Source organism: Polyodon spathula, chromosome 23, assembly GCF_017654505.1.
Source record: "Polyodon spathula isolate WHYD16114869_AA chromosome 23, ASM1765450v1, whole genome shotgun sequence".
NCBI lineage: Eukaryota > Metazoa > Chordata > Actinopteri > Acipenseriformes > Polyodontidae > Polyodon > Polyodon spathula.
Window position 1 is genome coordinate 5,379,101 of NC_054556.1, and position 14,593 is coordinate 5,393,693.

General features: G+C 39.0%; 1 protein-coding gene across 8 annotated transcripts; it reads right to left on the minus strand.

The window, feature by feature from the left end:
• Window positions 1-15: 15 nt before the first annotated feature.
• On the minus strand, window positions 16-14,571 carry LOC121298403 (protein polybromo-1-like). 8 transcript variants are annotated; one of them, XM_041225519.1, is made up of 30 exons: window positions 14,474-14,571; window positions 13,316-13,492; window positions 12,745-12,842; window positions 12,497-12,644; window positions 12,240-12,389; window positions 11,855-11,971; window positions 11,454-11,522; window positions 11,258-11,356; window positions 10,850-10,935; window positions 10,360-10,451; window positions 9,838-10,054; window positions 9,361-9,502; window positions 8,986-9,083; window positions 8,152-8,431; window positions 7,835-7,940; window positions 6,776-7,418; window positions 6,294-6,505; window positions 5,904-6,089; window positions 5,613-5,770; window positions 5,169-5,435; window positions 4,894-5,039; window positions 4,616-4,773; window positions 4,309-4,492; window positions 4,014-4,218; window positions 3,581-3,782; window positions 3,377-3,454; window positions 1,672-1,830; window positions 1,214-1,257; window positions 744-951; window positions 16-437 (listed from the first exon to the last, which is right to left on the minus strand). In XM_041225519.1, the coding sequence occupies exons 2-30, from the start codon at window positions 13,481-13,483 to the stop codon at window positions 265-267; spliced, it is 4,893 nt and encodes a 1,630-aa protein (XP_041081453.1). In that variant the 5' UTR covers window positions 13,484-13,492; window positions 14,474-14,571; the 3' UTR covers window positions 16-264. The 8 variants fall into 8 exon arrangements, with proteins under 8 accessions (XP_041081453.1, XP_041081448.1, XP_041081446.1 ...); XM_041225514.1 differs by having other exon boundaries at window positions 3,299-3,454; XM_041225512.1 differs by having other exon boundaries at window positions 3,299-3,454; window positions 10,360-10,445; window positions 13,250-13,492.
• Between the last annotated feature and the right edge of the window lie 22 nt (window positions 14,572-14,593).

Sequence of the window (14,593 nt, forward strand, 5' to 3'; positions counted from 1 at the left end):
ACAGAGACAGAGGTGGCTTTTCTCATCAAGTTTTTTATAGGAAAGTGTTCAGATGAGGTTCAATACAACAAACACATGTTATTTCCACAAAGTTAACCAGGTAAGAGACATAACACCAATAAAAAAAATTTAAAAATTAAAAGGTGCCTTAGTAAACTTGGGGGAAAAAAACAAAACACAGCCAAAACAAAAATGTCAAAACCAAATTAATTTTTTGGGCATGTATAAAAACCTCACAGAAGCATGAATTGAAGGAGACATGTGCTAAGCCTGTTCTATGTTGTAAGCATGGCGGATATTCAAAGTATCTCGCAGCATCAGGTCTCGTAGACGCCACAGTGCATCGGCCATGGTCGTGTGAGCCCCCTTACTCTTTAACCAATGAGCTGGCAGGCGGCTCTCCTGCTCTTTCGTCAGATGGACGTCTTTTCTTTGTGCTGCAAGACAAAAGAGAACACAACATTACTCTCGCTAAATGATATTCAGAGTTTGACAAACAAGGAACATAAGTTATAACCATATTGTAAATCAAATGCAAAATAAAGATATGCAAGTCTTTTGCATTCACAATATTTCATTCTGTGCAATGTAGCAGCCAATTTGTTTATTTTGACCATAGATATTTTATTTTACTTAATTTTAACATTTACCTCTTTTCAGTTCCTCTGTGTCCTGTTTTTTTTTTCTTCTTTCTATTTGCTGCAGCACTATTCTTAAACATTTTAAAACAAACCAATCCTTACCTGTAAGTGTCTGGTCCCATTTGCTAACAGTACCAGTCTCAGAATGAAGCCCCTCGATGTATTTTAGATAGGCCTCCGAGTGCAGTAAGCGCTGTGTCTTTGGAGGAGGTGCCACAAACATTGGCGTGGACGGCTGCTGCAGTGCTGGCTGTCCTGTCTGACCTGGGTAGGGAGGTGGAGCAGTCGGGCCCTGCCCATGCATGCCCATCTGAAAACCGCCACAAGCATATTGTATCATAAGCAAACATTCAAAAACACACATGGTTTATTTTCATACACTCCATGTGTCTTGTTTTGAAATACATTATGAACTGCAAGTTTATGACTAATAATAATAATAATAATAATAATAATAAAATATAACAAAGGTTTTAACAACTGTGCAGGTCTATTACAAATTAAAACCCGGTAACTACTAAAAATACAATCATTTTTGTGTTTAGATATTGTATGCTCCTAGGTAGAATTACCTGTCCATATGCACCTGCTGGACCTCCCCCCATGGAGTTTACACCTACAAACACATCAACAAGGAAGAAGGTTAAGGGTTACATTTACTATGGAAATGGAAACTTGACCAGCTGCACTTAACTGCGATAGATAAAATTGATTATAGTAATTCAACCTTTATTGAACAACAGAATTTAATAATTCAGCTTAGGTCAACTATTTAAAAGAACAACAACAAAAAAACCTTGTGGAGCATCATCCAGGTATAAACTTAAGAGATTGAAATGAGATGACTCTTTGAGTGGACACCTCAATAAACACACACACACACACTAACAGAATCACAGGACAGTTAGAACTCTGGGAGATGGGCCCAAACAATCCACTGAAGTCTTTGTTGAACAGCAAGGTCTTCAGACCCTGAACCTCACAGCAGAAGGATGAAGAGACTGCACGGTGACAATGAGGATGTTCTTACCCGAATAAGACATGCCTGGGATGCCTGGCATACCTGGCTGAAGATGATGGGGTAAAGGAGAAACCCCAAGGTAGTGTGGCTGCATGCTGCCCATGCTGAGCATGCCATCAACTGGGCCTTGTAAGGGTTGCATGGGCAGCCCATAGCCACCCATCATGCCTTAAAGGACAACACAACAAAGTTCATGCATCAGTAACATGCAACACTACCAGTAAAAAAAAAATAGAATACATGCAATAGAAATGGATAATCTACTTATTGTTAGTATGTAAGATGAACAGATTTGTTAGCAGTCAGACAAAAAATTAGGAAAAGAAAAGCTGATGATTGATTATTTTAATGAACATGCTGTTGACAGGAATCTAAAACTTGGTCAAAACCTGCATTATTCGGAAGTGCAACTTGTTGCTACCAAACAAATGAGTCAGTGTGAGCATCAGCGCAAGACACTTGTAGGGAGCGGTCCTGATCCCTGACTTTCCCCTCCACTTTCACCTTTTCATCAGATGCAATAAGGCGGCAGATGGACAGTTGCACAAAAAGTCGCTTAAGCATTGGCTTGTATTTTTTTTATTTATATCAAGATTAAATGACTATTACAAGTTTTATTTTTTAAATATTTTATTCTAAAGTCCTTTTTATACCCAAAAAAAGTTTCGGCACTTTTGCACCTAGTTCACTTGCAAGTGATTTGAATTGCACTTGCAAACAAGTCTGCTTTGGTTCGTTCTTTTTCGTGTCTTTTGAAGTGCTTCAGATATGTTTGTTTGATTCACTTGCAGTTTCACCCAGGCTAGAGTTCTATTGGTTTCACACTGCACTTTCCAAACACACTCAGCTCTGTTGCTGATTGTGGAAGTTCTCTCTGGAAAAACTTTGGAGAATACTTTACGCGATGTGATTGTGCTGCTGTCCGTGTTATTTTGGTTTATTTGGTGCCAACGTCAAATCATTGCCGAAGTAACGCATCACGCCGAAAGAACGTCAAGTATTTGTCGGAAAAACACTGTTCTTTTGGAGGCAATGCCAAAGACAATCATGATTAAGAAAAAGACGGACATTGAACCAATTGCAATTTAGCTGTTATTGATGATAATAATAATAATAATAATAATAATAATAATAATAATAATAATAATAATAGCTTGTTGTAAATGTTGTACGCGTGACAGTGTGGTGAGTTCACTAAACTGAGGCGTTTGGAGCGGTTTGCTGTTTGGAGTGGTTTGTTTCCAAGTGAACTGGAATACATTTTGTTTCACTTTGCAAAAAGTTGAAATGGAGCAAAGTAGTAAAAGTCCCCTACCAAGCGAACCAAGGCCACCATTTCAAGTGAACTTGGTTCACTTGGTTTGCTGTGCATCCTGGTGTGATTCCGTGGTTCTGAGGTTTCACATATCACTCCAAGCGAACCGAACTTCAAACTGCATCAAAGGATCAAACGAACTAGGTGTGAAAGTGCCCTTAAACACTTTTCAGGTAGGAAGCTGTTCAACAGAATCTTGGACGCGAAACGTGCTAGAGGTCGCAAGGGTCAAAGCAAAATACCTATAAGGTTTTTATTCTTTTAAACCTTTGAGCCTCATGAGAAATGTGTTTGTCAGTTCGAAGGTTTTCCAAGTGTTACCTGACACAGGATTTTGATTTAGCATTCCCATGGGGGTTGGGGGAGGCACCACCCCCATTAATGCACTGACTGGGGTACCTGCCCGAGGAGAACCAGACTGCTGCTGCTGAGCGGCGCGCTCTCTCTCTTGCTGCTCTGCCACCTTTGCTGCCCGGTCTGTAAAATAAAACGGAGCAGCTTGAATAGACCCGTCAAATGTTTTTATACAGCACCATTGCATTATCCTTCAAAAGCACACCACAGTCTTGGTGACAGTGGTGCTACTGTTGTTCCTTTCCTTACCTTCATAGTCTGCCTTCTTGGTTGCTTCCAGATTTCTCCACTCAGTCCCCACCAGTCGACTGAGCTCGCCGAAAGAAAAGTCCGGGTTCTGGGATTTTATAACTGCCCTCATCTCGCTGCTGAACAGAATGTAACCACTCATGTTGATCTTCCTCTTGGAGCCTTCCTTCTTACTGCTGCCTTTAATAGATTTCGGAGTGGACTGCAACACACACAAAATAAACAGTATTCAAAATGACATCCTGCCACTTCAGTAAGTGTTCTAGGACTACACGCTGCTTTTAATAGATTCAAAATTCAAGAGAGTTATGCTTAGGTGTCCTTGAACGCATCCTAACTAATTAGTCCCTCACATACAACAGTTATCCTAGAATGATTTACGTTGATTGACAATATATTTTAAAGTTCAAGGAAGGCAACTTTGACATCTCACCTGGGGTGGAGTATATGGCATTATGTCCAGTTCGCTGGCCATAGGAGTTTGTAGCTGAGGCAGAGTTGGAGTTTCAATAACCTCTCCCTCCTCTTCCCCAATCTCCATGTCATCGTCAGCTCCTTGCTCAGCGAACTTCGCTTCCAGCTCTTGAATCTTCTTCTCCAGCAGCGGAGAAGGCTCCTTCTGAGGTACAACTGGCTTTCTAAAAGAGGAGAGGAGACAAGACCAGGTTTTTTATAGGGTCTGGATAAAATATTTATTTGAGATACACATGTAAATCTATATGCCTAACCTGAAGTAATAGATTTCATCATCTATGACTTTTGCAGAGAGGGAGAAGCGTTTCAAGCCTTTAAACTTCTTCATCTGCTTGTCGCTTTCATTGTAGCGACTCTCACACAGCAGTACATCATCTTCCGGCACTTCAGTGGGCCGGCAGGAGAGATAGTCCTTAAACGAGGACACAGCACACTTCCCTATAGGAGAGATAGTCGACAGTGGTAAATCGCTTCCTAAACTAAAGGAATTTGTTTTAAAAAAAAGTTTGCTTTTAGAATGTGAAAATGAAAAATAAAAATAAAAAACTGATGACTTTTTACCTAGCACACAGTTCATAGGGCAGGTTTCTTCAAGGTTACTCAGAAACACTTCTTTCTTGTAGAACATTTTCGTTGGCTCATGCTCAGTCTCCTCTGGGTGGATAAAGATAGGGCCAAAGAAGTAAGCAGCACCGTCTCGAACCCACATCTTCTCAATCCTAGAAAAATAAAGAAGAAAAAACAAAATCGCACTTTCAAAATATTAAAACGTGTTGTGCTCTCAATCCTACAGTATAACAGACTATGGAAACGCAGTACCGAGGACACATTTCCCATACCTTCCCACTCTACGACGTACTAAGCCATGGGACTTAATAAAGACACAATCTCCGACCTTCATCCACATGTCATTGTAATGGAGCTGTTCATAATATATACAGCCAGGCTCCCCATTGGGCATGTCAACGGGTACATCTTCTTTCTCCTACACAGAAACAGTATGGTTATTTCACAGAGAAGAATATACTCCTACAGGTTTTCCATCATCAGAAACTCATACTGCAAAAGGAACTGTTACATTTCCACTATGTCTCATCCCTCCACACACTTGTACCTTATCAATGATGCCATTGGAATCCACGCCTTTGGTTTCGTCTGTCATTTCAGAAGGCTTTTCCGCTTCATGTTTAGAAGCACTGGCGAACACTGAAGCAACCCGAACCACTGGCAACGGCACGTCACGAGGGACAAACTTCACGGAACTTAGGGGCATGGTCCACATTTTGATTTTCTTGAAAGACTTGGTCTTGGCTGAATAACGTGACTCGCAAACAAACACATCCTCACCCCTAAACCCCTCAGGATGAAGCTTAAAGTATTCCTGTCATAAGAAAGAAACAAAAAATAATAATGAAATGCATCATTTAGCATAAGGTTTTGTGGTTTAAATAATTTACTGGTAGTTAATTACAGGTAGTAGTAGACTATTTACAGACTTATTTAATATGCAGTATGTTTAATACCTTGTTCTTTATGTATTAAAGTGAAGAACAATTACCTTTACAAACATAACAACACACTTTCCAAGTATTTTGCTGACAGGGACTTTGCTGTAGTAATCACTCTTAAATACTTCTTTCTCCAAGAATTTGCGTGTTGCCAGGTGGAACGTTTCATTAGGTCTGTAAAACCAGCAGCCATACAACCACTTCTCACCTGCAAGATAAATAACACACTGAAGCCGATTCCACGTAAAGGAACATTAGTACAAACCGTGCATTGCTTACGAACTCGACACGTTTCACTAAACAATACAATCAGACGCATTACCAACAATTGTACTGCATACCAGTATCGTCCTGCCAGAGCCTCTCAATGCAGACTATATGAGGCTGCAGGGTTGGCTCTGCTGGTTCCACGTACACATAGTCTCCTACATGGTACATGCTGTTCTTAAAGCTGCAGTCCTGGCTGTATGTGCGCTGATGCCCAGACTGCCAAGCACCTCCAGCATGATCATCGCTCTTCTCAGCTTCTGATATGATTAATAAAAAAACATTTAAAAAAAGTCTGAATATAACTTCACATACTGTAGCAGCGGAAATAACATGCATTTATATTACTTATTTGATAGACATGGTCCAGTTAATGAAACTAAGTACCCATCGACAAATACAGCTGTTTCAAAATGCTTTAAAAGTAAAAAACGGAATTAGATATAGATGTCTAACTGAAATACCTTTCTTTTCTTCTTCCCTCTTCAGTTTATCTTCTTCCATCTCTTTTGGTAGTTTTTCCTTCTTCTCCTTCTCTGCATCACTGTGGAGGTGCTTGGTTGTATAGCTGAGTGCTGGAGTCAGCAGGATCTCCCCGTTCTTGCACAGTTCATCCCGGATTTTAATGAAGAACTGCTGCAGCTCTAAGGCATCCTCATAAATTTCTGAATCCGTTCTAAAATACAAAAGATAACTAAATCAGAATTGCTTTTTTAAACTGAATGCATCAAAACAGTTTTTGAAAAGTAACAAACTCTAGTGTATTCTTTATTTGTACCTTCTAAGAAAAAGTTTTTACAGCACTAGTTGCTTAATCCATAATGTAGACATGACTACTAAAATGTAATTCTGGACTCTTATGGTTGGTCACGGATCCTGAGTAGCACTTACCTTGGACTATCTCATCTAGGTGGTAATTAGCATCGGGTTTTTTGAGGTCTCTTACCTGTTTAGTCTTCTTGCTTTCTCCAGAACTTCAAACATATGTTCCTGGAACACATCAAGCCTCCTGTAACGGTTGTTGTCAATGTTCCTTCTGATGATTTCAAAGTTTAAGGGTGGCTGGCTGGGGTTAGCAGGGTCTCTTCCTGGAATCTCTGCCAGAGAGTCACTGTAGCAGCGCCCTTCATCATCCTGGTGGCTCAGCACAGACACAAACAGGTTGTGGACCAGCTCCTGTATCAAAAGGGACACATTGGGGACATGATATTCTTCCCCTCCTTCCAGGTCCCTTCTAGTCTCCAACAGGACCTTGTGAAGCACAAGAGCATCTTTATAAATCAGAGATTCTGGCTCATTGTAGGTACAAGCGTTGTTGAACATCAGCACAAAGTCTTCCACCAACGAGTCTACATCTTGGAACTTGTTGGCCATCATGTGGCTCTTGATCTTCTCCATGTCAACTGGCTTTTTGATGGTCACATAGTAGTCAGGGAGCTCCGCTCGGGACGGCAGCCTCAAGAAGATGGCGCTCAGGCGACGACCCCTCTTGTCTGTGTAGTTCTTCACAGCTTCATACAACTCATTTAGTTTCTGCTGCAAAGGGGTCAGGTATTTTGACTTCTTGGGAGAAATACCACTTTTTCTGCCTATGAAAATGAAATAGAAATTAATTAAAAGATTTTTACAGAGGCATAAATTGAAGCAATTTTAAGTGATACTGCTCAATATACTGTATTAGCATAAACGTGAATCTCCTTATTCTATGCATGACACAGTCAGCACTGCCTACTGCAATACAAAGCAGATATTTCAAAACACATTTTTAAAAACCGACCTTTGAGGCCAAGAGAAACCTTTAGTTATTTCTTTCAGCTCATTTTTGAACAGCAATAGTCTGAGTTTGCATTTATACTTTTACTCACTTGTAAATATAGTAAGCAAGCCTTTTTAAAGAGGCAATACACAAGCACCCCTATCTGTAAACTGGTCATGTTATTGTTCAAAACTAACCTCAATACTGTATTCTACAAAGGAAACAGAATATTTCTATACACAAACATACTTATTTTCAGTTTTGGGGAAGCCATGTCATCATCTTCAGGCAATGATCCCAGTTCTTTTCTCTTGTCCTTCAATAATTTTTCCAGAATGATGGCATCATTGTATACCTTTAAGATACCAAATCGAATACCTGCTTAGGAAGGGGAAACTCACAAGACTGAATTTAATTTAAAGCTTGCTGAAAACCACCAAGATATAGGAAACTGTGCTAATGCACGCACAGGGGGATTTGAAACATACAATAGATTAAACAGTTTACCATGTGATAAAAGCGACTGCTAACGGTACAATGGCATTACAGTGAAATCCCCAATGTACCTGGGAGCCTTCCTCATTATAGTGCCGTGCATTCCGGAACATCCGCTTCATATCCTCGATCAAGGCCTCCTCACTAAGGTATTTATCTGAGCGAATGTTGTGCTCAATTGTTTTTAGGTCCACAGGCTCTAGGATGATCTTATAGTAATCCGGATAGTCCTTCTTGGAGGGCTTGACCATGAAAAGATCACACAGCCGCCTGCCGGAGCCAGGCTCACGGGCCTCTGTAACTGAACTGTACAGGATTTTCATCCGATGCTTCTTTGCATTTTTCTTGATGCTGACAAAGAGATATATATATTTTTTTTATAGTTACAACACAATTTGGTTTTCTTGACTTGGTAGATATTTTTGCTCTGGACCTGGTCTTTGTCTTTAGCAAAACTGAAGATGTATAATACAATAAAGATGTAAACTGTAGAAGTCTAAGTCCTACACTGTGCTTTAATCTCTAACCATATACTACTCTAAACATTATACTTTAAAACTATCTAAACAAGAAGTTATTATATAAGTTCTTAGTTAATATAACAAGACAGGTAAATCTACAAAGAAACTGAGCACCTATTTAAAATGGAATTACTCAAACACTGTGCAGCACGTGGGTTTATTTTTTTTCATCCTAAGTAGATTATTGCATTTTAACAGCCAGCTTTTCTATTTTCATCTCTACATGAAATCCAAAGTTACATTAAAAGGCTTATATTGTTGTTGGTAAAAAGGCAACCACCGCAGTCAGCTGGAAGCACACCGTTTCTATTTTTAATTTAGTTTTTAGTTCTTTAGGAAGCAGACAGGACTCTTTGATTAAATCCTTTAACAAGGTGATTATACCTCTTCCTCTTTGCGCTGCCCGTGTCGGATGTGGCTGAAGACAGCATGCTGTCTCCGTCCTCAGTCTCGTCTCTCCTCACAAGCTCCTTTTTCTTTGCCTTAAAAGACAGCAAATCCCAGGAGTTAAGCTTGCTCTGCCGACCGCTTCCAGAACACATTAATATTAAAATGGCACAACAGATCTGCTGCACTCAGACAGAGAGGCTCAGCATACATGAATATTAAAACACGTTTGCTCACAAGCAGTACATGCACAAAGATATCCTCAACCTGACTTCAGATTAACTGAATACACCAGTGACCATTAAACACTCCTTGTCCATGACCTTCAGTGCAAGTGATCTAACACATCTATCCCAGAATAGAGCAACGTACCTGCAGGAGCTGCTGTAGCTTCATGACTCGCTTGTAGATGGCAGAGTTAGGAACATTGTAGCGCTTGGCATTTTCAAACATGAGATTCAGATCTGCATCTACTTGATCCAGATTCTCGTATTCATTGTTCTTCATCTTGTTTCTATGGAGTAGAAACAATGACATCTGAATGTTTCTCTAATTAAAATTATATATTTTTATTAGCACAGCACCATGCATATATTGATGTCTTTCAAGTACCAAATGGAAGTGTTATATTGTCTGCCCCTGAACAATAGGAATTATATATATATATGCCTCATCCCATTAAAAGAATAACTTCTCAGCGCTTAACATCCTTTGATCTTCCAAATAAATTATCCACAATTCAACTGATGAAACCACAGTAGCCACAAAAATAACCAAGAAACTAAAGTTCATGCCATTGTTGTTATTTTCACATCGCACTGCCAAAACCATGTGTCCCGATTGTCTTACCTTATTTGCTGAAGGGAGATTGGCTGTTTGATTTGTTGGTAGTAATCTGGATATTCCTTCCTGGAAGGTAACTGGAGAAAGGGCTCTGCTACTAGCTGTCCTTGGCTGTTGCGACCACCTCGGACTGCCTCATAGAGCTGGAAGATGGGGTTGGACATCTCCATGCAGGAACTCATGCTCTCTACTTCGGACTCCCCTTCATCATAACGGACAGCTCCTGTACAAACGTGGAAGATTATAATGCAAATACAATGGACAAGCAAATAAGCACCAGCACGAGCAGTTACAAGTTACAAACCTTAAATGATGCACTGCAGAGTGCCACAGCGCATCGGAGTCCTAGACACAAAATTGAAGACACCTGGATACTGGATACTTGACGTGTTTTCATTCAGAAAACAAAGGTTAATGGAATTCTGGGTTAAGTTGTTTTAATGCACAGCACGGGGTTGCCAAATTGAGAAAATGAAATGTAATTCAGGTTGGATTTGGAAGACTGTAAAAACTGATCCTGCTTCTTACCAGCTAGAAATGCATCCTCGTCGCTCTCAGAGCCATACTGTAAAGACATGGTTATAGCTGACAGGCGGTCCCCTTGAGCAGATTTCCTGTTTCTGCCAAAAACAAGAGATTAGTCATTTCTAGAAAACAGCGGGCATTTATAGAGAGAAACAGTATATCCAGCACCTCCTGAATGCAGACCTCTTTTGTTGGACGATATTAATGATCTGTCCAACACCCTCTCCCCCACCTTGCTGCTGGTTATTTCCTGGGTAAGGCGGTAATTGAGTCATTAGTTCTACAGCTATAACAGACAACAGTTGAACAGTTTGTGAGCCAAACTGCTGTAATTTAATTATTGCAAACAGCACATCCTTTTACATTTTATATAAATGTCATTTAATACTAGTGGATACCTCTGTTCTGCATATAAAAAACATAACCAAACTTACACCAACAGAACTCTGGTAGAAATGTATTCTGGTCAAAACAATCCATTAAAACATTATACCTGATTCGAAGACTTGACTTAGTGGGCTCTGCATGCTCAATTTCAGTTTTCTTCTGAATAAAAATTTTCTTGATGGTGTTTGCATCCTTTAAAATTAAAATTAAGAACAAAAATAAGCAGGATTCACAAAGTAGTTGCCTGGATGCACACAGTATTAGGGTTCTAGAATATACTTCACTGAACCCTTTCATTAAGATTATTGCCGCTTTTATGGTTAACAGCATTGAAAAATCACCAATAGTCTTCAATGCATCGCATCATTACTAACTTTTTTCCTAATATTGATTTAAGATTGTTTTTACAGAACAATTATAATTTTGTTTTTTTAGATCAAGGTGAATATGCTGTAGAAGACTGATATTAAATTGATCAGATTCCCTTAATGTAGTCTCTGCATATAGTACATACCTTAAAGACCTGGGATCCTGGCTCATTATATGTTTTTGCATTTTTTACTAAAAGATCAATGTCCTTGGCCATTGCATTCACACTTTTATAAAAACCACCCTGGAAATGAAAGACATTATGTCAGTATCCATTGTACACTACTCACTGAGCTATACAAAATACAAAGTCCCTCTGAAAAAAGTAAGTTCTTACGTACCTGTATCCTCTGAGCAATTGTTTTAAGATCTATTGGCTCTTTAATGATTGCATAATAGTCTGGGTAATGCTGAAAAATAAGCAGAGTTTAATGACATTTATTGAAAGATGGTTAATATTTATTGAAACCTTGGAGTGAGATTCACTTTTTACAATGTCAACAACATAGCTTCTGCTATATGTTTTAAAACACAGAGACAGAAAACCTCTGGGAAATAAACTACCAGTAGCCATTATAATAAATTCTCAAATACTGGCACAGCAAATTGTCAAGGAAAACTGCATAAAGCAGCACGTTCTGTACTACAAGGGTATTAATTGGGAAACAATGAAGACTATGTTTCATTTTCTTCAATATGTAACTACTACATTAATTTACATTAATGGAGTACTGCCTCTTACCACTTTAGAGGGCAGTTTCTGAAACAACTCGCTGACCAGACGTCCAGAAGGCTCAGCGCTAGTGACCACAGCTTCAAGAAGCTGCTCCAGAATCTCTTTTAAACAGCTTGGCAGAGCCTGGTGTTTGAAATGACACAATTGCATAAGGGACAATACAGAGTGATATTGCAATCCCACTGGTTTACTTATTTAACAAACCCTGTGTTTGTTTCGTTTTATTTGTTTCATTATAAAATAACTGGATGTTCCACCAAAGATACAGAGATCACCTTGATCGATGACTGAACAGCATTAGTTTAAGCCATCAGCACATTCCCGTTTCATAGCATGTATGGACCAGAATAGATTTTCTAAGAGATGCACTGTGTCCAAGTGCGTTTCTCACCTCCTCCTCAGTAGACGTTCCAGGGTTTTCCTGTGTGTCCTCCCCATCCTCGTCATCCTCCTCATACTCTCCTCGCTGAACAAACTCGTTCTTTGTTCTCAGGTACAGATCCCACAGTCTGCAGGCTGCTTTGTACTCCGGGCTGTCCGACTAAACACAAGAAATATATTAAACAGGTTTTAAAGACAGCATACGTATCTGGTCTGTGGGGCCTTGGGTATAAAATCTCACACGCATGCTAAAAAACACTTTTGTACCTTGTAGTAGCTCTTTGCATTGTTGAACAACAATTGAAAATCTGCAGTCAGCTGATCAACATCATCATATTCCTCCATTTTCAATTTTTGTTGTACTTTCATCAAGTCAATGGGCTGAGTGACAATTTCATAATAGTCTGGCTGGTTCCTTAAACAAGGGCAATGAAAGTGATGCGTGAAATAAACAGTACCGCATTTAAAAGGGGACACTAGACTAGCGAAACATATGAAACGGCTCCTTCCTCTACCTTCGTTTTGGAGCTCTTATAAAGAGTTCACAGAGAAGTCTTCCGTGGTCATCTTTGTAATCTCTGATGGTATTATACAGTTCATGGCAAACTGCAATCTATCAGCACAAAAGCAAGAGGTTAACATCTCTTAAGACCTTGATCACATGAAACAATATTATTCACAGTATTTATTTTTTTGTAAAATAAAGCTTCAGACACTTTAAAAAGGCTACAGGACACATTCTGTAAATTATTTCTGATAATACCTTAATATACACTTAGTTTTCAATTCAGATTTAAGATTCACAGACATGTGACAAATAATCATAGATTGTAAATAGCATTTCAACACTATCAAACGTAAACAGTAGTCATGATGTAACAACAGCCATACCCATCTGTTTAAGTGCTGTATAATAATAAACTGTGCCAACATAATTAGATAGGGGTTCTTAATAAGCACTAGAGGTTAACATCACTATATCTTAAAATTAAAAGTTAAGCTGTAGAATAAGAGACACACCTTTTTCTGTCCGCTGTGCTCATTGTCTCTTTGTAAAGGCGGTACAATACTGTGAAATCCACTTACTGGATCGACAGTTGGGATATTAGGTGCTCTTCTCCTCTTTCTGCCACTCACTGGGGTTGAGGTTGAAGTCTGTCCTTCATCAAAGTCCCCCCCACTTACACTACTAGAAGGGGATGTTGCCCTTCTCCTTTTGGAACCCACAGAAGCAACACCTTTGGATCGATGCATAATGCAACCCTGTATCAAACATTACAGCCAGACACGTTCTTTATTAAGTATAAAAACTATTTTGTTCAGATTCACAGCAACATTCTTTCTTTCAATTAAGCGCACATTTACGTATCTTAGAGGCAATAACAAAACGTATTATTTGTTTAAAATTAGTAGGCATAAAAGAAAGTTCAACGAGATGCAGTAACTGCATTTACTGACAAATGGGAACCGTGATTAAATAAAGGTACACGTCACCTGTTTGGCTGTCAGGTATGTACATTACATTATATATATATATATATATATATATATATATATATATATATATATATATATATATATATATATTATATATATTGTGTAAAATGCAACTTAACTTCTAGAAGTCTGTTTATTTAAAATACAACTTGCCACAGTAATCTTCAACAGAGAGGCTGGTTAACAGGAACTTGTTTGACCGAGTTTGGTATTATTTACCTGACAATGGTGATAGATACGTGGTGTAACCAGCGGTTAATATTACATTATGTGTTTACTGTTCAAAATGTTAACATGAAGGAGCTTGTAGTTTTATGTACCCAGATCATACAGTACTTTGATAACTCTGCGAGCGTACGTCACTGTAACGGTGTTATTTTGATCATTAAAAACAGTTAACCAGTACACAAGTGATATAGGCTTCACTGGCCAAAATAGTTTTTAAAAAAGTGAAATTATCGAGCATGGGAATGGTTTTAGTTTAATTACATTAGAATGCATTTGTCAACATACAACAATGCCGCTTCAGTTTGAAAAGAGTACAGTACAACCAGACCCACTGGTGCCTGGGTTATAAACTTGGGTTTACTCGGGTCAAAGACAACAGTAACATAACAGGAGATGCAGATATAACAAAGAGAAGCGGCCTTTCACCCAAACATCAATGAGAACGATACCAGATAGCTGTACAACAGCCTGAAAACACGAGAAACAAAGCATTAACAAAAAAAGGCCATCTAGACTTACCTATTTGAAGAGGAGCAATAAAATCAAGTGAATTTAGAAATGTAATTTAAAACCAAGCAGTCTGATACACAGACAGCCTGTTGTTACTCCCCAACTTCCAACAACAGCTGCAAACCGGAT